The sequence below is a fragment of the Eschrichtius robustus genome (assembly GCF_028021215.1).
Source record: "Eschrichtius robustus isolate mEscRob2 chromosome Y unlocalized genomic scaffold, mEscRob2.pri SUPER_Y_unloc_3, whole genome shotgun sequence".
Taxonomy (NCBI): domain Eukaryota; kingdom Metazoa; phylum Chordata; class Mammalia; order Artiodactyla; family Eschrichtiidae; genus Eschrichtius; species Eschrichtius robustus.
In genome coordinates, this window is record NW_027175154.1 from 213,803 (window position 1) to 235,913 (window position 22,111).

Sequence of the window (22,111 nt, forward strand, 5' to 3'; positions counted from 1 at the left end):
GGTAATACACTTTTCTCAATTCTGTAAAGCGTTACAATAACCCACTACTTGCATTGCTGGACTATGTAAACTGTCAAAATGTTACTCTGATGTGTAACTTTTGTCACGGAAACTTAGATAACTGTGCCTTGACTTCTAACTGGTGAAATGATCCTAAGAGCTTTCTGAAAGACAGTCTCCCAAGTTATAATCCTCAGGTTGGCTTGAAGATTTTCCTTTACTTTCTTAGACTACTAATTTTTTTGTTGACATTAACATAAAGCTATCTGGTAACAGCATAATATTTGGAGACTGAATGGCAAATTTATAAATAAACCGGGGTCAAAAAAGAAATCAAAAGGAAAATTAGACAGTATTTTTAATTGCATGAAAATGAAAACAGCCTATTTAGGAATAAGCTTAACCAATACATTGGAAAAGGAGTAATCCTTTCAACAAATGGTGCTGGGACAATTGAAAATCCATTTATTGGGGACTTCCCTGGGGGTCCAATGGTTAAGAATGAAACTGAGCAGGACCCTGTGGGGTTCCTGGGTACAGGCGACAAGGAGGCCTTTTTGTCCCCCATTTCTTGTAGGCAAGACTCCAGCCTCCGTGACCTCCCATGAGTCCCAAGTGGCAGATTCAAACAGTTGCTAATCAAGGGAGGAGCAGCCAAGAAACCACCTGAGGCAGGATTAAAGGGACCAGAGAAGCCCATCAAGATTAGATCACCTGAGACCCTGCACATACCCTAAACTTCTCAGCAACTCCACCCTTGGGAAGCATTGTCATAAAATGCCTCAACAAATTCTCCTGGGTTTGAGACAGTTTTTCGAGGCAAGAGCCCGCTGTGTCCCCCTTTGCCTGGCAAAGTAATAAAGCTATCCTTTTCTACTTCGTCCAAAACTCTGTCTCTGAGATTTGATTCAGCACCAGTGAACAAGAGGCTGAGCTTTCAGGATCAAGACTTCGCCTGCCAATGCAGGGGGTGCAGGTTTGATCCCTGGTTGGGGAGCTAAGATCCCACATGCCTCAGGGCTAAAAAACCAAAGTACTGCGATTTCCCTGGTGATGCAGTGGTTAAGAATCCACCTACCAATGCAGGGGACACGGGTTCGAGTACTGGTCCAGGAATATCCCACATGCCAAGGAGCAACTAAGCCCGTGCGCCACAACTACTTAGCCTGCGCTCTAGAGCCTGCGAGCCACAACTACTGAAGCCCAGGCGCCCTAGAGCCCGTGCTCTGCAACAAGAGAAGCCACCGCAATGAGAAGCCCACACACAACGTCTTCCACCCACACTACAACCAGAGAAAGGCCGCATGAGGCAATGAAGCCCCAGCGCAGTCCAAAAAAAAAAAAAAAACCAAAACATAAAACAGAAACAACGCTGCAACAAATTCAATAAAGACTTTAAAAATGGTCCACATCAAAAAATAAAACTTAAAAAAAGAAAATCTATTCATTAAAAATGAGAATTTTGACATATTGCATGCACAAAATTACTAACAACAAATTACACATCTAGGTAAAATATAAAATAATAAGACATTCATGAGAAAACAAAGAAGACAACCTCTTTTACCTTAACTTAGCTAAAGACATCCTTAATAAAGCAAGAAAAGCACAATCCACAGAATAAAAAAGGTGAAATTTATGAAAACTGCAAAACTTCTGCTCTTCAAAACACACTAATATTAGGAGAACGAATACACAAAATGGGAGACATGTTTTACAAATTACTTATCAGATAAAGAATCCAGGGCTTCCCTGGTGGCACAGTGGTTGAGAATCTGCCTGCCAATGCAGGGGACACGTGTTCGAGCCCTGGTCTGGGAAGATCCCACATGCCACGGTGCAACTGGGCCCGTGAGCCACAACTACTGAGCCTGTGCGTCTGGTGCCCGTGCTCCGCAACAAGAGAGGCCGCGATAGTGAGAGGCCCGTGCACCACAATGAAGAGTGGCCCCCACTTGCAGCAACTAGAGAAAGCCCTCGCACAGAAACTAAGACCCAACACAGCCATAAATGAATAAATAAATAATTTCCCCCCCCCCAAAAAAAAGAATCCAAACCAAAATATATGTATTTTTTTTAACTCCTAAATCTGAGTTTAAAAAAAAGTAACTTTCAAAAACGGAAAGACTTGAACAAGCACTTCAAAGAACACATACAGAGAAGCAAGTAATAAGATGCTCAAGTTTTCCAAAGAATAAGCTACTGACAGAACAAAATCAAAGAACCTGAAAAGAAGCTGAGGGAGGGAAGAAATACTGAAACGGTTTATTTTGTATAATTCCATTTATAGAAAGTTCTATAAACTGCAAAACTAATCTTTAGTAACAAAAAACAGATCAGTGATTATATAATGACAAATGGGGCAGCAGTGGTAAAAAGAGAATGATTACACAAGGGCACAAGAAAATTGAGAGGTTGATGGCTATATTCACTACGTTGCTTTCAGTGGTGGCTTCATATTTATATACATACCAAGTCTTAACAAACTGCACATTTTAAATATATATCATTTGGTTTATATTATCAAACATAATCTAATGGGTAGGGAAAGGAGTAAATCTGCAAAGGATACTCAAGTGTAATCAGAAGTGAAGTCAATGCAAGTAGTATATTTAAAAAACCAAAAGAAAGTGTGTTTCAAGAAATCTCTTTAAATTGTCCCCTTCATTTCTAAACCACTGCCTGAGTTCAAATTAAAATGTCTTTTCCAAAATAATATATTTTTAAAAATTTATGTATTTTATTTATTTATTTTGGCTGCATTGGGTCTTTGTTGCTGTGTGCGGGCTTTCTCTAGTTGCGTCAAGCAGGGGCTACTCTTCGTTGCGTTGCATGGGCTTCTCATTGAGGTGGCTTCTCTTGTTCTGGAGCACAGCATCTAGGCACACACGCTTCAGTAGTTGTGGCACACTGGCTCAGTAGTTGTGGCTCATGGGCTCTAGAGCTCAGGCTCAATAGTTGTGGCGCATGGGCTTAGTTGCTCCGCAGCATGTGGGATCTTCCCAGACCGGGCTTGAACCCACGTCCCCCACACTGGGAGGCAGATTCTTAAGCACTGTGACACCAGGAAGCCCCCAATAAAACATTTAACTTGTAATAAACTGCCACTGTGTCAGGCCCAATGCCAAGAACTACACATAAATTTTCTTCCCCATCACAAAATGCAGTATCCCAAAAAAGTACTTCCAGCAAGGGCACCATTTAACAGAATAATTAATACCCTCTTTAAAAAAAAAGGAAGGAGAGGAAAATATTTTAAATACAATCTTGAAAGTTACAAAAACATTAATTTCAGGACACTGGAAATAGATTAAAGAAAAACAACTCAGAAGCTTTTATTCCGGAGAAGCTGCTAAAGCTTCAACTATAGAATGTATACTTAACAGATTTGAAGTCAGCAGCTTTGCTACATAAAAGGTCAAATGCAAATGGCGAGTTAGTGAAAACCCATAGTCATACAAGGTAAAAGTAACAAATATGACAGTGGGTGACAAAAACTCATGGCTTTTCTAGCTTTAGTTTGCAGCCTCAGTGTGGGTTGAGCAGCACATAAGCACATCATGGCTGATAAGAAAGTACACATGCAAGGGAAAGATCCAAGACAGCCTCAAGTGAAAGTCAAGGGAGATTTAAAAACTGCAACTTTTGGGGACTTCCCTGGTGGCGATAAGAATCCACCTGCCAACACAGGGGTCACGGGTTCGGTCCCTGATCCGGGAAGATCCCACATGCCTTGGAGCAACTAAGCCCGTGCACCACAACTACTGAGCCTGCACTCTAGAGCCCACAAGCCACAACTACTGAGCCCGCGTGCCCCAACTACTGAAGCCTGCACACCTACAGGCCATGCTCTGCAACGAGAAGCCACTGCAATGAGAAGCACTCGCACCGCAACAAAGAGTAGCCCCCGCTTGCCGCAACTAGAGAAAGCCCGCTTGCAGCATCAAAGACCCAAAGCAGCCAAAAGTAAAATAATTTTAAAAACTGCAACTTTTAATGTGTTCTGCAAGCCACACATAATTATCCTACACAGAACAGAAGGTTCATGGGTTTGAGGTGTCTTTAAATTTCTGCCCCAACTATGGACTATGAAGACAGTAAGACAACTTCTACAGAGCTAAAACAGAAAAACAAAAATGTGTAATATCGTGCAGACATTCACAGAGGAGACAGTTCCACATTGTAAATCCAGCCCCCCACCAAAGAAAATTGCTATAATACTTATCTAAAATGTCCTATTTTTACTCAAAAATTACTAAACACATAAAAAAAGAGGAAAGTATTACCTGTATTAATCAAAAGGAAAAAGAAAAAAAAAAGGTCAACAGAAACTGACCCCAAATTAATCTATATATGTATTCACAAAAACTTCAAAAGTGCTATTACAAACATATTCATAAAGAAAACTGTGTTCAAAGAAATAAAAGAAAACGTGCTCAAATTAATAAACACATCCAGAATCTAAACACAAATTAAAAGCCATGAGAAAAGCAGACAGAAATTAGAGCTAAAAATATTATTTTTATAGTTACAATGAAAAGCTAAAGTTGATATGCTCAACAGAAAGTATGAAATAAGCAAAAGAGCCATTAAAATACATTTCATACATCGATATGACTGTCCAATCCAAAACAATTACAATACTTAACTTTAAAAAAAGAGTTTCTGACCCCTATGGAGATAATGTCGAGCATTACAACCTAGCTGTAATGAGAATCCCAGGGGAGAGGAAAAGGATATAGAAAAATATTTCAAGTAATTACCACAGAAACTTCCCAAATTTTATTTCTTTTTTTAAAGATTTATTTAATATTATTTTTTTTATTTTGGCTTTGTCAGGTCTTAGTTGCGGCACACAGGATGTTTCGTGTGGCACACAGGCTCTTTGTTGTGGCGCACAGCCTTCTCTCTAGTTGTAGCATGTGGGTTTTCTCTTCCCTAGTTACAGCGCACAGGCTCCAGGGCGTGTGCTCTGTAACTGTGGCACGCGGGTTCCAAAGCACACTGGCTCTGCAGTTTGCAGCACGGGGGCTCTAGTTGAGGCGCACAAGCTCAGTAGTTGTGGCACTCAGGCGTGGGATCTTACCCCCTAACCAGGGATCAAACCCTCGTCCCCTGCATTGGAAGGTGGATTCTTTACCACTGGACCACCAAGGAACCCCACAACTCTGAATTTTGAAAAATTAAGTACAGATGCAAGAAGCTAAAGAAAGTCCAGAGACTAAAACTAAACAGAACTAGACGTAGGTATATCCACAAGCAAACTGTTAACAGCCAAAAACAAATCAAACATCTTGAAACCAACAACAGAAATATGACTTATTATGTTGAGAGACAGAAAATGATCTGATTACTGGCTGGCTTTTCATCATTAAAACCGGAGATCAGAAGGCAGTGCCATGACATATTCCATGTTTAGAACTGATACCTACCACACAAGAACTGTGTCGTAAAGGCAGGAGGAACACCAACAAAATGTACTACAGTAGTCCACCCTTACAGTTGGGGGATATGTTCCGAGACCCCAGTGGATGTCTGAAGCCTATATACACAACTGACCCTTGAACAATGCAGGGGTTAGGGGCACCAACCCCCAAGCAGTCAAAAATCCAAGTATGAGTTCACCATCTGTTGGCCCTTCCTATCACCAGTTCTGCATCCTCAGTTCTGTACTCAAGGATTCAACCAACTTCCATTCATGTACCCCTATAGTATTATACATATTAACTGTGTAAAAAAAAGAATTAAGTGAACTCTGTAGTTCAAACCTATGTTTTTCAAAGGTTTATCGTACTATGGTTTTTTCCCAATACATACATAACAAACATTGCAATTTGGATATTTTCTTACTGTGCCTAATTTATAAACTGCTGGAATCACTACTTTTCTACTTTGGGGCCATTAATAAGTAAAATAAGGGTTACTTGAACATAATTACTAGGACAGTCAATCTGATAACTGAGAGGGCTACTAAGTGACTATGGGGTAGGTGGCATTTACAGCATGGATACATTGGACAAGGGATGATTCACATCCTGGACAGGAGGTAGCAAGACAGGGAGAGATTTCATCGTGCTACTCAAAACAGCACACAATTTAACAATGATGAATTATTTCTGGAATTTCTCATTTATTTTTGGATTGCAGCTGACTGAGGGTAACTGAGACCAGAGAAGCAAAACCAGGAATAAGGGAGGGGTTACTGTATTCGTAAGAGGCAAAAACTGAAAATAACCCAATGTTCATCGAAGGATAAATGAATAACCAGAATGTGGCATATCCACATTATGGAATATTAGCCACAAACAAGAATGAAGTACTGATACATGATACAACATGGATGAACCTTGCAAACCTTATGCTAACTGAAAAAAACAGACACAAAAGGCCACATATTGTTTGTTTTTTAAGGGGTGAGCAGAGAAGGGCCACGGGTAGCAATTGCTGGGGTTTTTTGGTGGGTGATGATGAAAATGTCCAAAATCAGGTAACAGTACAACCACACATTTTGAATGTACTAATATTAAGCACTAAACTGTATAGATTTAAAGTATTAAAGTGGTGAATTTTATACTATGTGAATTTTACTTCAATAAATTTTAAAAGATACAACTAAAAAAAAAAAAAAAAAAAGGAAGGACTTCCCTGGTGATACAATGGATAAGACTCGGCACTCCCAATGCAGGGGGGCCCGGGTTTGATCCCTGGTCAGGGAACTAGATCCCACAAGCATGCCACAACTAAGGGTTCACATGCCACAATTAAGGAGCCCACGTGCTACAACTAAGGAGCCAGTGAGCTGCAACTAAGGAGCTCGCCTGCCGCAACTAAGACCCAGTGCAACCAAATAATTAATCAATTAATTAATTAATTAAAGGAATAAAAAATGAGAGAGACAGGAAGCAAATAAAGGACTAGGTATCCTTAAGATGAGACTAAATGTGAACAGTATACACATTCCAAACAAAAGTCAGAGATGCCAGACTGGACTTGGGAAAGCGCCAACTACAGGATGCCTATAAAAGATACACTTTGAATCCAAGCAAAAAGCTGGGAAATGGTAAACTATGAAAACAAAAAACACACAAGAGGACTCCCCTGGTAGTCCAGTGCTTAAGACTATGCGCTTCCACTGCAAGGGGCGCAGGTTCGATCCCTGGTTTGGGAAGTTCCACATGCCACACAGTGCAGCCAAAAAAAGGAAAAAAACATGTGGAAAACAATTCGTTCCTCAAGATTTAACTTTGAATTACCGTATAACTCAGCAAATCCACTTCTAGGTATATATAGAATCTGTACTCCTGGGTACCGACTAACACAGTCTTTTAGGTGTATTTTAAGTTATATACAGCCATGTTAAAAAAGGGGAGACGGGGTGGGAACATAACACGTAAAACAGCCCTGGAATACGGGTCCAAGATGATCATTATTAAATATTCCCAAGTATCCTTCCAAAAATCTGTCAAAGAACTTCTTAAACTGATCAATGAATACTCGTTAAAAAGTCTCAAGATAAAAAACTATAGCATAAGTAAATATTACTACAAAATGACCCCAGAGAGGAACAGAGCTTACAACAGATTATCCTTTAAGCTTCTAAGAGCTAAAATCTTAATTTTAAATTACGTTTTTTAAAATAATATTAGAAAGTACTTCGATATGCTCTGAATCAAGAAAACAATTACCAAGAAACGTTATCCTGCTGAGAAAGAGCTATTCAAACTTTAATTTGTTAAACTGATCTTTACTGTGAACTTTTAAAGCACTTTATACTTTCCTTCTTCACCGACATTCTGGGGTCTTTGTCTTACATCACTTAAGGGGTAACACACTCAATATAATGAAAGGTAGCAGAATATGCCACCCCAAAAAAGCCTCTGGCATAGATAGGATTATTTTGAAGTGTTTGCTCTTGAGAAGCCACAGACCCAAGAGTATCTCTGCAAATGGAATAAAGTTGTCAGTTGTAAACATAAGGAACACTTACATTTATAAGGGAAGACAACACTCTAAGGATGTCTCCCTTTTGGTACCAAGAAGAGATAGAAAACTCTAAATCACAAGAAACTATCATCAACAGACAGAACCCCAGATTTAAATCTACATAACAACCTTAACCTCTGTTTCCACGCTTTTCCCTCTTAACTTGCCTCCCACCCCCAACATCTTTTTTGCCTTAATCTGTAAATGGTATTTAAGGTGGTGGCTTGGGCCATTTTGGAGTTATTCAATTTTCCTGGGTATCTCTCATGTATACAGAGGTACACAGGTTATCAAACTCTTTTCTCCTGTTAATTTACCTTCTATTACAGAGGGATTTCAGCCAACAACCTAGAAGAGTAGAGAGAAAATGATTTTTCCTCTCCTACAGTAGGCAGAAATATCTATTATCTCTATAGATTAAAAAAATCTTGCACTTATCACACTTTACTTTTTATTGCTCTGACTTATTATCTCAATTTATAAGCCAATCATTTGAAGATTCAATGTAAGTTCACAGATGGCAATCATTAAATAACCTACATTAACAACAGTCTGTAGAGAAATCCCTTGTGGTCCAGTGGGAGGACTCGGCAGTGGTTGGAACTGCCTTGGCCCGATTTCAATCCCTGGTCAGGGGACTAAGATCCTGCAAGCCACGTGGTGTTGCCAAAACAAACAAACTCCACAGTCTATAAATGTGCAGGTAGGCCTTAATTTGTCAACTCAATATTATAAGTTTCCTTAATGTAAATTAGCTCTCTGGACACCTCATTGCAAAAATATTAGTATCATTCATTTAGCATGAGTTGCAAATAGCTCAAAGCATCACAAGAGGCAATGCAAAAACAAACTTTAAAGTAAAAAATCATGTAACCAGTGTCAAAAAAAAACAGTCTGCATTGATTCCATAGTTGGCCAAGCACTAAAACTTCATTTTTGTTTAATGACTGAAGGCTTACAAATTTTATGACCCAAGTCACAACAATTCCTATCCGACAGAACAGTTTTATTCATACCTTAATAAGAGTGTCAAATATTCCCCACTTTATTCAATTCTAAAAAGAGCTACTTGGGACTTCCCTGCTGCCGCAGTGGTTAAGAATTAGCCTGTACGGGTTCCATCCCTTCTCCAGGAAGATCCCACATGCCTGGGAGCAACTAAGCCTGTGCACCAAAACTACTAAGCCTGTGCTCTAGAACCCGTGAGCCACAGCTACTGAGACCGTGTGCTACAACTACCAAAGCCCTAGTGCCCAGAGCCCGCGCTCTGCCACAAGAGAAGCCACCACAATGAGAAGCCCTCGCACCGCAGCGAAGAGTAGCCCAACTGGCTGCAACTAGAGAAAGCCCGCACAAAACAAAAACTCAAAAGCAGCCAAAATAAATAAATAACTAGAGCTATTTCATTTTTAAAAAGAAAGCCAAAACTAAGGAAGTTTCCATCGGGACCTCACTGGTGGCGCAGTGGTTAAGAATCCACCTGCCAAAGCACGGGACACGGGTTCGGGCCCCAGTCCGGGAAGATCCCACATGCCTCGGAGCAACTAAGCCCGTGTGCTACAACTACTGAGCCTGCTCTCTAGAGCCCGCAAGCCACAACTACTGAACCCACGTGCCACAACTCCCAAAGCCCGCATGCCTAGAGCCTGTGCTCCGCAACAAGAGAAGCCACCGCTATGAGAAGTCCGTGCACTGCAACAAAGAGTAGCCCCTGCTCGCCGCAATTACAGAAAGCCCACGCATAGCGACGAAAACCCAACGCAGCCAAAAATAAGTTCATTAATTAATCTTAAAAAAACAAAGAAAGTTTCCATTTATAACCTGTCAGTTCTGAATTGTGCCTATATATGAAAACACTTCGTATAATCTCTTCTGGTCTTTATGACTAGTGTTATACCAAAATTCTATACTAACATTCTTACATAATGCCTAGCCAAAACTTTGTCTAGTAACGTGCACTGAAACTATAATGGTTTAGAATACAACTTTCCTAACAAGAAAACAGTTTTTAATGCCTCAAATTAAAGACAATTTCTAAACAGCAAAACATGATATTTCTATTGTCACTTTTTTTAACCCAAACAACTTTCTTAAAATGGAAATGAATATAAGGAATTCCCTGGTGGTCCAGTGGTTAGGACTTGGCACTTTCACTGCTGTGGGCCACCCCCCTCCTGTCCCTCCCTTGCTCAGTTCAATCCCTAGTCAGGGAACTAATATTCCAAAGGATGCGAGACTCAGCCAAAAAAAAAAAAAAAAAAGGAAATTAATATATGCTTAAATGTCAGCAAACAGAAAATACACATAATGTAAGGGTACCTTAAATATCACCACTGAGATATCACTGTATAAAAAGCCACTTCTGAAACCATTTAAATAAATTTTTCTCCATGCATTAAGATCAAATCTAGAAAAATGCATGCTTCAATTTTTTTTTTATAAATTTATTTATTTTATTTATTCATTTTTGGCTGCGTTGGGTCTTCTTTGCGGTGCCTGGGTTTCTCATTGTGGTGGCTTCTCTTGTTGCAGAGCACGGGCTCCAGGCGCACGGGCTTCAGTAGTTGTGGCTCGCAGGCTCTAGAGTGCAGGCTCAGTAGTTGTGGCTCACAGGCTCACTAGTTGTGGCTCCCAGGATCTAGAGAGCAGGCTCAGTAGTTGCGGCGCACGGGCTTAGTTGCTCCATGGCATATGGGATCTTCCCGGACAAGGGCTCGTACCCGTGTCCCCTGCACTGGCAGGCGGATTCTTAACCACTGCGCCACCAGGGAAGCCCTTCAATCAATTTTAAACCACTTCCATTACTCAAAAACTTTTAAATGTCAACTCTTCTAAAACTAGTCTTCAGGGCAAAGCACATATTGTTTTTGGTGGCGGTGTTTAAATATGTATGTATGTATGATTTATTTATTTGGCTACGCCAGGTCTTAGTTGCGGCATGCAGGATCTTTGTGGTGGCATGCAGGCGTGACGGCTCTTAGTTGTAGCATGTGGGATGCAGGATCTAGTTCCCTGACCCAGGAGGGAACCCGGGCCCCCTGCATTGGGAGCATGGAGTCTTAACTACTGGACCACCAGGGAAGTCCCACACACATTGTTGAATAGTAAACAAACTACAACTTCCCTACTAATCTTTTTACTGGTTAACATAATTACCCCAAAAAAGCAAAATTTCAATAACACGATGTAGATCAGGGGTCCCCAACACCCGGGCCGCAGACCAGTACTAGTCCTGGGCCTGTTACGAACCAGGCCACAGAGCAGGAGGTGAGCTGTGGGCAAGTCTGAACCATTCCCCCACCCCCACTGCCACCCCCGTGGAAAAACTGTCTTCCACAAAACCAGTGCCTCGTGCCGAAAAGGTTGGGGACTGCTGCTGTAGGTAAGACTAAAAACTGAGAAAGATACTTCTAAACAAACAACAGTAGCAATGGGTAACTCAGCAATCATCAGACTACCTTCCCCCAGCATTCTTTTAAAGCAACACTATATTAGTAATATTCTGCCAACTAAAGAATGTCATTTGTCATCTGCCTCTACAAAGATTGAGCCACTAGCCATGGCAGTTACTGACCTTCAACATCCCGGAAAGGAGATCAGGGTGGAGAACAGGCATGAGGCACTCTGTGCTCTGGAAAAAACTGGCAAAGCAGGGCTTCAGATAGTTAAGATATTTTCAAGAGAAAATTTTATAAACCCAATTTCTTGAATCTTCCCATACTTAGAAAAACACTTAAATCATTAAGATATTTGTGCCTCATGAGTAGCAGTAAACCTTCTACCAAGATACATACTGACCTCCCCTCTTACCTATACAAAGCAGTGCCTCAGGACTGAGAGGCTGTCTCCCAGGCTAGAGTCCTCAGTAAGGCCCCAAATAAAACAGAAACTCAGAGCTCTCAGGCTGTGCATTTTTTATTTCAGTGGACAATTCTATTTCAACTCTATCCAACATAAAATCAACCCAAAGCATTTTCTAAACTGCAAGAAAAGTCACTGTTGATAATTTCTGTTAAAAGGCCTAGTTAATTAAAATACACTCATTTAAAAATAAGTTGAAATATGGCTATTCCCTGACAGTCCAGTGGTTAGAACTAAGATCCTGCATGCCACATGTTGCAGCCAAAAAAAAAAAGTTGAAATATACATTACCATAAGATTAAATGTTAGCACTGGTTAAACTGCACCCTAGTTAAGGTCATGTAATAGTTCAAAAAATTTGATTAAGTAATGACTAGCTGTTTACAGCTTATTTTTAAAGTATTACTAAAAGCAATACATTACTAATTTATTTTTCAATCTAAAATTCTGAACACTGTATATTATGGCAATCCTTCAAAAATTCTTATATTTCAGAGTTTTAAGCATCTATTATTAAACAATTCTAATGGTACGTAACAACATTTACACTTAAAAATTTTTTTTCAGAGACAGAGAAGCTAACCATTGGAAGAAAGCACCCTTGAAGACTAGGAAAGTTGAGAGAAAAGAGCCTAATTCAAACACAGCCTTTGAGGAAGTATGTCCAACTTGTCAAGCTGTGCACATTAAACACCAGCAGTTTTAGTTTATGCCAATTATAACTCAATATAGCTAGAAAGGGAGGGAGATGCATCCATGAGGTTGCTCACATAGCCCAGAATATTTCGCTGCACTTAAGTTACTTTAATATTAAGGTTAATGAGTCTTCATTAGGAAGAGGTAGGAATTCACAAGTCACAAAACTAAATGTTAATCAAGTTAATTATTTATTTCCATTTCACTCAAAACATTTACAGTAGTTTAACAAAATGTAACATTACTCAAGCATTTTATTAAGCTACAAATCTTCCAAACACAATGAAACTTCAAGTCTTCTCACTATTAAAATGTTACTGTAATTTAAGAAAGACATGCTCACCTTCACAATTAATAATTGAAGACAGCTCCTTAAAATTTAAACCTGATACTGCACAGTATCTGAACAGTTCATACCAAATTCCTATCCAACATTTAGCACTACTAATTGAGAATTTATCTGAACTCATGCATATGGATATTTAAAGTTCTGAACACATAAAACATCACAATACTTTTTTTCTTCATTATCATAACCAAAGTAATAGATTTGCCCATTCTTTTCCAAATTACCATCAGTATACTCAACTTGACCAACCTTAAGTTAAAGGATCAAGTCACACTGCAGTATAAAATAACATTCTGGGAGGGTGGGAGGGAGCAAGACACAAGAGGGAAGAGATATGAAGATATACGTATATGTATAACTGATTCACTTTGTTATAAAGCAGAAACTAACACACCATTGTAAAGCAATTATACTCCAATAAAGATGTTAAAAAAAAAAAATGAAAATTAAAACCGCAATGAAATACCACAGAACTCTCACTAGAATGAGTTAAATAAAATGCCTGAAAAAAATAATAATAATAACATTCCCCTAAGGTCAGAATTTTTTCAGTCTATTGCAATAACTCTGAAAATAACATACTCAATTTTTTTAAAGAACAACTATGAAGAACAACAATCACTGCTGCTTATATCGTATCAGAGCTAATCAATATTTATTTTGCCAGTGATAATTTTAATGGAGCAACTATTACCTACATGATGAAAGTTTAATTCAAGTTTTATCAAATGGACTAGATTTAGTGAAAAAATTATTACAGTTCAGTTCGTGGTCATTATTTGCCTTTAAAACAAATACAAAAGTGAGATTACAGGTAAAAGAAAGTTAATTACACAAATTCAAACTAAAGATAAGAATCATGGCAGGAAAAACATCTTAAAATGAAAATTACTTAATATTTCCTTTTCAATTGCATTACAAACTATGAGAAATCCACAGCTATCAATTTCAGCTAGAAAAAAATATCTAATGGAAGCAACATTTGTTGCACAATTACCAACTTTTATGGAACCAACTGACAACAGAAAATACTTTAACCAAATTTTGTTCAGGAGACAGAAAACGACAGAGACTGAAAACTAGAGGGCCTTTGTGCAATCGTTTACATAAGATTAAACGGACTACAGCACATTCAATGTTTATGAATGCTTCCGTAAAGTTTGGTAACGACACAAGAACTCTACTTTTAAACAATAGTGCTTAGTTTTTATTGAGCACCATTGAGCTACTCAAGCCTACGTAAAGGCCTACTCATTGCTACTCTTTCCTTGTTTTTATCTCCTCCCTCCCTCAAAGCTCGCCTTGTCATTTCTCCACCCACTATTTCCCGCCATCTTGGCCAACAGGGGCAGCCATTAACTAAATGACAATCTCAACAACTTTTCACACAAACAAACGTGGAAAGCTCCCTGGTCTCTGTCAGACACAAGAAACAAGGCTCCAGAAACAACATGATCATAAAGTGACATTCACAGCAATATTCTCTGCAGCTAGACGCAAACAAGTAAACAAATCACTTAAGATCAAACACGTTATCAGTGTACTGGTCAAATAGCCAATTTATACTCTTGACTGCTCTAAAGTACTGCAAGTTACACATTCTGAGAACAAGGATATAAGAAAGCTTAAAATGCTAAAATCAGACGTCAAAGAAAAAACTGCAAAAGAAAAAAACTCCACAAGTGATATATCAGTCTGATAATTTTTAAACTGCACACATTCAGGATCTTGTGATGCTAAAATTCAGACATCATTTCCTAACGAAAATGCCCCCAAACAACTGTTACGCCTGGTCACAAAGCGCGGCCCTCTCTGCTTCTCAGGCTACGACTCAGAATTTCGCAAGGCAGCAAGCGAAGTACTTTTTGCAAAAATAATTTTTCACTTGCGACCACAGCGAGGTCTGATCCGCCTCAGGAGCCGCAGGAGCCAAAGCCCACAGAGAGCGAACGAAGAACACTGTAGGTCCGAGGTTGCCTTACCTTCACCAATAGGGTCTTAGTCCTGGCGCCATCTTCGTGAAGGCTCACGAACCCAAAGAGTCGACTATGGGAAGAAAGACACGCGACTTGTTAACTAACGCTCGGGTAAAGCCACTGACCCTTCGCTTCCCGACCCCAGCGACCGCTGCCTGGGGGCCGCCACCGGAGGCAACCCGAGCTCGGGTCTCCCGGAACAGCAGCTCCAGCCCGTGTGGAGGCAGCTGGGTGAATGACTGCGGTCCGTACCTGTCCAATCCACTAAGTGCCTCACTCTCTTCGGCTGTCAAGCTGAGGGACCCCTCCTTGGTCTCGCTGCTCGGTTTTACCGCCGCCATTTTCTTTCCCTCATCACCAAAAGCAGCGGCGGCGGTAGCTACCGACACTCCGCAAGATTTCATGCAAACGCAATAAATGTAAAACTCCCAACGCTGAAACCTACCAACCCCCAGTCCAGAGCTCGAAAAGACGCCCTAACCTCGAGAGACTGGCAAACCAACTTTACCACCACCACCTGCTCCGATACAGGTGGCGGCGACGAAAAATCCCAAGGTGACAGCAAAAGCAAGGGATGCGGAGCTAGGCTCCGGGAGTCACATCGCGGGGTTCGCGGGGACAGCAGAAAAAGCGGAACCTCGCTGTAATGGAAGAATTTCTTAGAATCACAAACTTCGCCAGCACAAAGTTGTTGTAACCGTATCACAGGGCGAACCCCAAGTCGCCGTCACGTCCGCACCCCCAAAGCCGGGCGCCGCCAATTGACGCGAACGGTTCTTTTCACGTGACCTTTGTTGTCTTACGTCAGTTGCGGCTCCACAGAACTTGCTTGATACCAGAGGCCGACCCAACCAGGGGCCGGAAGGGGAGGAAATTCCCGCTGGTAATTGGTTAGCTGACGCGTCAGTTGCGGAAAGGGTAGTCACCAGATTTAGCAAAACGTTCGGGTGTTTAAATTACACCCTTGTTGAAAAGGGAGGGTCCGGGCCTTGCTACTCGGTAGCCCAGATGACCAAGGAAGGCAGTGGTGGCGAATGATGAGATCAGGAAGTGCGTCCTCGAGACGGACTTAAGTGCGCCTCGAGGACGAATAAATCTCCTTTACCTGTCCCTTAGCACGAGGTATTACATGGCGCTGGGACTCCTCAGGGGCTGGTTCACATTATTTTCAACTAGTGTATGGCACTGATCTCCGCTCCCAGAACGGGAGACTTTTGGCATCTCTGGGAAATAACGACCCCGCGGCCCGGACTCTCCCTGCCCCGTTTCCTTTCAACCTTGTGGTAACAGAAGAGGTTAAGGGCCTTAAGATTTCCGCCCACGTACCAGTCGGGAGGGAATGAATAGTTTTCCCTGCGGTCTCCTGGGCCCACCCAATGGCACTCCACACACTGTTACTGTCTACGGCACTTATCCCAAAGTGGGACGTTAATCCGAGCTGCTGTAAATAAATACTATAGTTGTCAGAAAAACTAGGTCTCTGTAAAAATTACTCTTTTCAAAAGGAAAGTTGCATAATATTTCATGTAACAGCTTTTACAGCTGTACCTCCACTCGTTAAGGGTAGAAAAATGCTAATTTTTGATAGGTATCTTAAGAAATACCTAATTTTATTTGTTGGGGGTAAATAAATTTCCCTTGGTCTGAAATAGACAAGATATGTTTAAACTTTGACTTAAAGAGGAGGACAGGGCTTCCCTGGTGCCTCAGTGATGAAGAATCTGCCCACCAATGTAGGGGACACAGGTTCAAGTCCTGGTCCGGGAAGATCCCTCATGCCATGGAGCAACTAAGCCCGTGTGCCACAACTACTGAGCCTGTGCTCTAGAGCCTGCAAGCCACAACTACTGAGCCCACATGCCGCATCTACTGAAGCCTGCGCACCTAGAGCCCATGCTCCACAACAAGAGAAGCCACCGCAAAGTGAAGCCCATGCACCGCAACAAAGAGTAGCCCACGATCCCTGCAACTAGAGAAAGCCCCATGCAGCAATGAAGACCCAATACAGCCAAAAATAATAAATAAATAAAAATAAGTAAATTTATAAAAGAAAAGTTAGGAATCATCCAGTCTCATGATTAACCATGTTCTTTGGAGCTCCGGGCTCCTCAGCCCTCAGAGATGATGGAAGTGGAGAAGACGGTGTTGTTTAAAGAGAGATTAGTACCCAGCAGTGTTGCAATTATTTGTTTTATAAAAGGGGTAAAGGGAACACTCTACATAAGGTCTAATTTAACAAGTGTTCCTGGGCATCCCTGGTGGCGCAGTTGTTAAGAATCTGCCTGCCAATGCAGGGTACACAAGTTCGAGCCCTGGTCTGGGAAGATCCCATATGCCACGGAGCAACTAAGCCCGTGAGCCACAACTACTGAGCCTGTGCGTCTGGAGCCTGTGCTCCGCAACAAAAGAGGCCGCGATAGTGAGAGGCCGGTGCCCCGCGATGAAGAGTGGCCCCCGCTCTCCGCAACTAGAGAAAGCCCTCGCACAGAAACGAAGACCCAACACAGCCATAAACAAATATTAAATAAATTAATTAATTTAAAAAAAAAGAACAGTGTTTTTCTGTTTGAGAAGAGTTTTATTTATTTTTAAATTTTTATTTATTTATTTATTTATTTATGGCTGCGTTGGGTCTTTGTTGCTGCGTGCTGGCTTTCTCTAGTTGCAGAGAGCGGGGGTTACTCTTCGTTGCAATGCGCGGGCTTCTCATTGCAGTGGCTTCTCTTGTTGCGGAGCTCGGGCTCTAGGCGCGCAGGCTCAGTAGTTGTGACTCACGGGCTCTAGAGCGCAGGCTCAGTAGTTGTGGCGCACGGGCTTTGTTGCTCCGTGGCATGTGGCATCTTCCTGGACCAGGGCTCGAACCCGTGTCCCCTGCATTGGCAGGAGGATTCTTAACCACTGCTCCATCAGGGAAGCCCGAGAAAAGTTTTAAAATCGCATCCATTGTACATACAAAAAAACAGATCCAGCTAGGTCAGGTGACTAGCCCAAGGCCACCTGGCCAAATAATGGAAAAACTTGGAGTAGATCACCTAAATGTGGAAATTTTCAAAATAAGAGATCATAAATTAAGCTTTAATTTTTTTAACACATGAAATAGTGCCAGTAGTATTTCTCATACACACACTCTCTGATAGTCCTCTGACAGGAGGACTATGAGAAGAGATTTTCATTGTTTGTAATAAGGTACACTGAGTATCCCAAAAGACATTCTGCCTCAAAAAAATAAAAACTCAGTTCTTTAAATATTAGCTTTGTCCCAAAATAATGTAAGGGCAATTCTCAGTGAACAAGAAAAAAACATACTGACATCATCTTTGTAACTGCCTTGCAGACTCTGCAACAAAGAGCAAGGGAGAGTAGGGGCAGCTGTCCCAAAATCTAAGGAGTGTTATTTTAATAACAAGATGAGAAGAAACAAAGATCCTTAAAAAAAAAAAAGGGGGGGGGGGGGCTTTAAAATCAGTTAGTTACTTAGTTATATGTATATTCAGGAGAAAAAAAATGACAGGAAGAAGGAAAGACAAGAGACCAGGTTGGTGATGAGGAAACTTATTATAGCATTTCTTTGGGGTGGGAAAATGAGTCTTGCATGAGAAGAGTTGTAACCTATGTTTGTCCTTACAAAGTCAATAAAAATTAGTCCTGGCCTTCTTACTGGAATGCCTTCAAAAATCAAAAGTAAATTGATCTGATACATACAGAAAATGAATTTATGCAAAAGTATGTAAAACACAAGGAAACAATCCCATTACAGTAAGCAAACAGTAAAATTAAATCCAATAGCCTAGAATTTAAAGTTGTAAATGAAAAAATGTTGCCTGCCATATTAGTAAACAAAGGATGCTGCCATTTAGCCACTGCAGCCACCCCCAGCGGTTTACAGCGATGGGAATCATGATGGGAAAGAACGGGATACTGGCTCTATGAAGTTAAGGTGCATATCAAAGGAATGATTTCAGTGAGCCTACACCCTTGCACCTTCCCATACATAAAAAAGTGCTAACTTTGTTAACTTGAGATATTGCTTTTCTTTAATTAACACTAATCTTTTGATGTTCTCACTACCCGGTCTTTGTTGCAAAAACCCCTATATACCCTGGCTCTTCCCTTACCTCTTCAGAGAGTCTCTTCAGAGGCTGCCTCCTGGGCTTGAGTCCTCAGAAAGTCTGCCCAATAAAACATAATTCTCAACTCTTAGGTTGTGCATTTTTTTTCAGTCAGCAAAGAGATAGAACTTTCTGGTAAAAAAGAAACGACAGCCCCAAAATGGAATCTCTTGTGCTAAAGCCCAGTCTTAAACCAAGACTTAATTGAGCTTCAGACTCCCTCAGGAATGTGACCTTTCATCATTCAGTCTGGAATTGCCTGGCCAGCACTAGTAAGATAATCAAACTGATAGACCCCCGCCTTCACCCACAGGAAGACAACTTTGCCTGAAATAATTCTTTCTTTTGTTTGTGACTTTCTTGTCCCACCCCTTTCTGTCTTAAACAGCTTTCCTTTGTATTTGCTAGGTGGGATGCTGCTCAGTTAATGAATCCTTGAGTAAAGCCACTAGGATCTTCACATTTTCTCAGTGAAATTTTCTCAGTTAAATTTGGTATAACATTTCCAAAGTGCTATCCGGATTCTAAAACAAGTATGTTTAAAATCAAAAAATATTTAAAATAAAGAAATTTTAAACATCGAAAAGACTTCAGATTGGATACGATTTCTTTTTTTAAAGGAGTAAGATATTTTTAAAATGAGAATTTCACCAAAAGGAAATTATAGTCACAAAATTTAAGAAAGAAATGTACAAGTTATAAAAAAAATTCTAGTTAATAAAGTATTAGTTAACTAAAAAGTAAATTTAGGGATTCCATAGGCAGAAAAATAACCTAGATACAGAAATGAACCTGAATGGATCATTGACCTAAAGTTAAAAATGCAAAAGTATAAAAATTCTAGAAGGAATCATAGATGAAATTCTATGTGATCCTGGGTTTCATGATGAATTTTTAGATACAACACCAAAAAGTATAATGCATGAAATTAAAAAACTGATAAATTGATAAAAGTCCACACAAAAAACCTGCAAGTGAATGTTTATAATAGCCTTATTCATAAGCACTGAAAACTGGAATCAACTAAGATGCACTTTAATAAGTGAATTAATGAACCAGAAAGCTATAGTACCTGTATACAATGGAATATTATTCGGCACTTAAAAAGGAATGAGTGGGCTTCCCTCGTGGCGCAGTGGTTAAGAACCCGCCTGCCAATGCAGGGGACATGGGTTCGAGCCCTGGTCTGGGGAGATCCCACATGCTGCGGAACAACTAAGCCTGTGCACCACAACTACTGAGCTCTGCGCTCTAGAGCCCATGAGCCACAACTACTGAGCCCACATGCCACAACTACTGAAGCCCACAAACCTAGAGCCCATGTTCCGCAACAAGAGAAGCCACTGCAATGAGAAGCCCACGCACCGCAACAAAGAGTAGCCCCCTGCTCGCCGCAACTAGAGAAAGCCTGCACAGCAACCAAGACCCAATGCAGCCAAAAGTTAATTAACTAATTAATTAATTATAAAAAATTTTAAAAAAAGGAATAAGCTATCAAGCAATGCATACATAGATGAGTCTTAAATTTCTATGGTAAAAGAATTCAGTATGGAAGGGCAACATACTATATGATTGCACTGATACGACATTCTGGAAAAGACAAAACTACAGACAGTGATCCCCAGGAGTTTGGAATGGGGAGAAGGTTGAACAGAGAAAACAGTGGGGATATTTTTGGAGATGAAACTGTTCTGTATAATTCTGTAATGGTAGATACATGACACTATGCATTTGTCAAAACTTATAGAATTTTGCAGCACAAAAGGAGAATCTTTATGTTCATATATACACACACACAAATATTTAGGTGTCAGAAGAGGCTTGTGTGGAATGCAAAGTGCCAGGAAAGACTCTAACTGTATTGCAAAAGTGTCAAACAACCACACTGAAGAGAGAAGACGGAATTGCTTACCTAAGTAACTTTGGAAATGAGGTGGGGTCTGTAAAAGTAAAGGCAAAAGGAACTGTACAGAAACAATGTACAGTAGTTGATAAAGTTGCTTCCCATGGGGGTACGGGTTAACAATTTTGAAACCACTATATGGGTATAATGAAATTAAACAATTAAGCAAATAGATGGTGAAATAGTAGGCACCAGGGTCTCACTACTGGAGTGAGAGGTTACAGACAAGCAAAACGAGGAGGCTTGAATTCTCTCTATGATAATTGATTAGAGCTGGACACATAATTATGAAATTTTAGCTTAATTTAAGGTATCTTAATAGGGATATAAAGTAATTGTAGATACAGGTGTATGCACAACATAATTTTCACATATATATTTCCTTGCTCTATAAGGATAGGGCGACTAGAAACCTTGACTAGTAGCAATAGCAGCCCCAGTACCTGGATCTTGGTTTCTAATATTATTCTCTAGTAAAAGGATATTTGGCTCCTTGGAAAATTGGGTGATTAAAGACTGGGGCAGGAAATATATGAGACAGTGAGATGTGTCTTGAACATCTAGCAGTAGCAAAAAGTAAAGAAGTGCTAACATCAAAGATGAAAATATGTCAAAGAGACACAGAGGCCAGCAGAAAAAGTTGCCAGTACTCCAAGCATGAACAATTTAAGCAATTAAATAAATATAGTAGTATGGATTAAAACTCAAAACACTAAGTAAATATGAATCCATATTAATATAAATAAAAGATTAAATAAATAAATGTGGAAAAATAGACAAATCTGTGCAGATGAATTTTAAATAATGTATTGGAAATACTCTGACTTCAGGAACCTGGAACATTAACTCCATATTCTACTCTTTACTTGAACTGGTAACATGTCAACACAAGTAGACTGTGACAGGTTATGCACATCAAATGTAGTACCTACAGCAACACCAAAAAAAAAACTACATAAATCTACAAATTTATTTATAAATAGACCAAAATACAAGTCTAAGCAAAGTTAAAAGCACATACTGTATAAACTGATGTATATAACTTCTTGCAATGACAAATTTTAGAAATGGGGACAGACTACTAGGTACTGGGATGAGAAGTATGGTGGGTGTTCCTGTTTGGGAGTTGTGAGATGAAGATCTTTGTGGTGATAGAATACTTTTTTTTTATACTTCTATATCTTGATTGCTGTCCTGGTTACACAAATCTACATGTGTGATAAAATGGTATAGG

The 22,111-nt window shown here is 40.2% G+C and overlaps 1 protein-coding gene across 6 annotated transcripts in view; it reads right to left on the bottom strand.

Annotated features, from left to right (window-relative positions):
* LOC137757679 (lysine-specific demethylase 6A-like) overlaps positions 1-15,607 on the bottom strand; it is a 159,172-nt gene extending 143,565 nt beyond the window's left edge. For all 6 annotated transcript variants that reach the window (XM_068534286.1, XM_068534285.1, XM_068534284.1 and 3 more), the window contains exons 1-2: positions 15,118-15,607; positions 14,872-14,935 (exon numbers count right to left, since the gene is read on the bottom strand). In XM_068534286.1, the coding sequence (XP_068390387.1) occupies positions 14,872-14,935; positions 15,118-15,269 (216 nt within the window). In that variant the 5' untranslated portion in view covers positions 15,270-15,607. The remainder of the gene's footprint in view (positions 1-14,871; positions 14,936-15,117) is intronic.
* Positions 15,608-22,111: the final 6,504 nt, after the last annotated feature.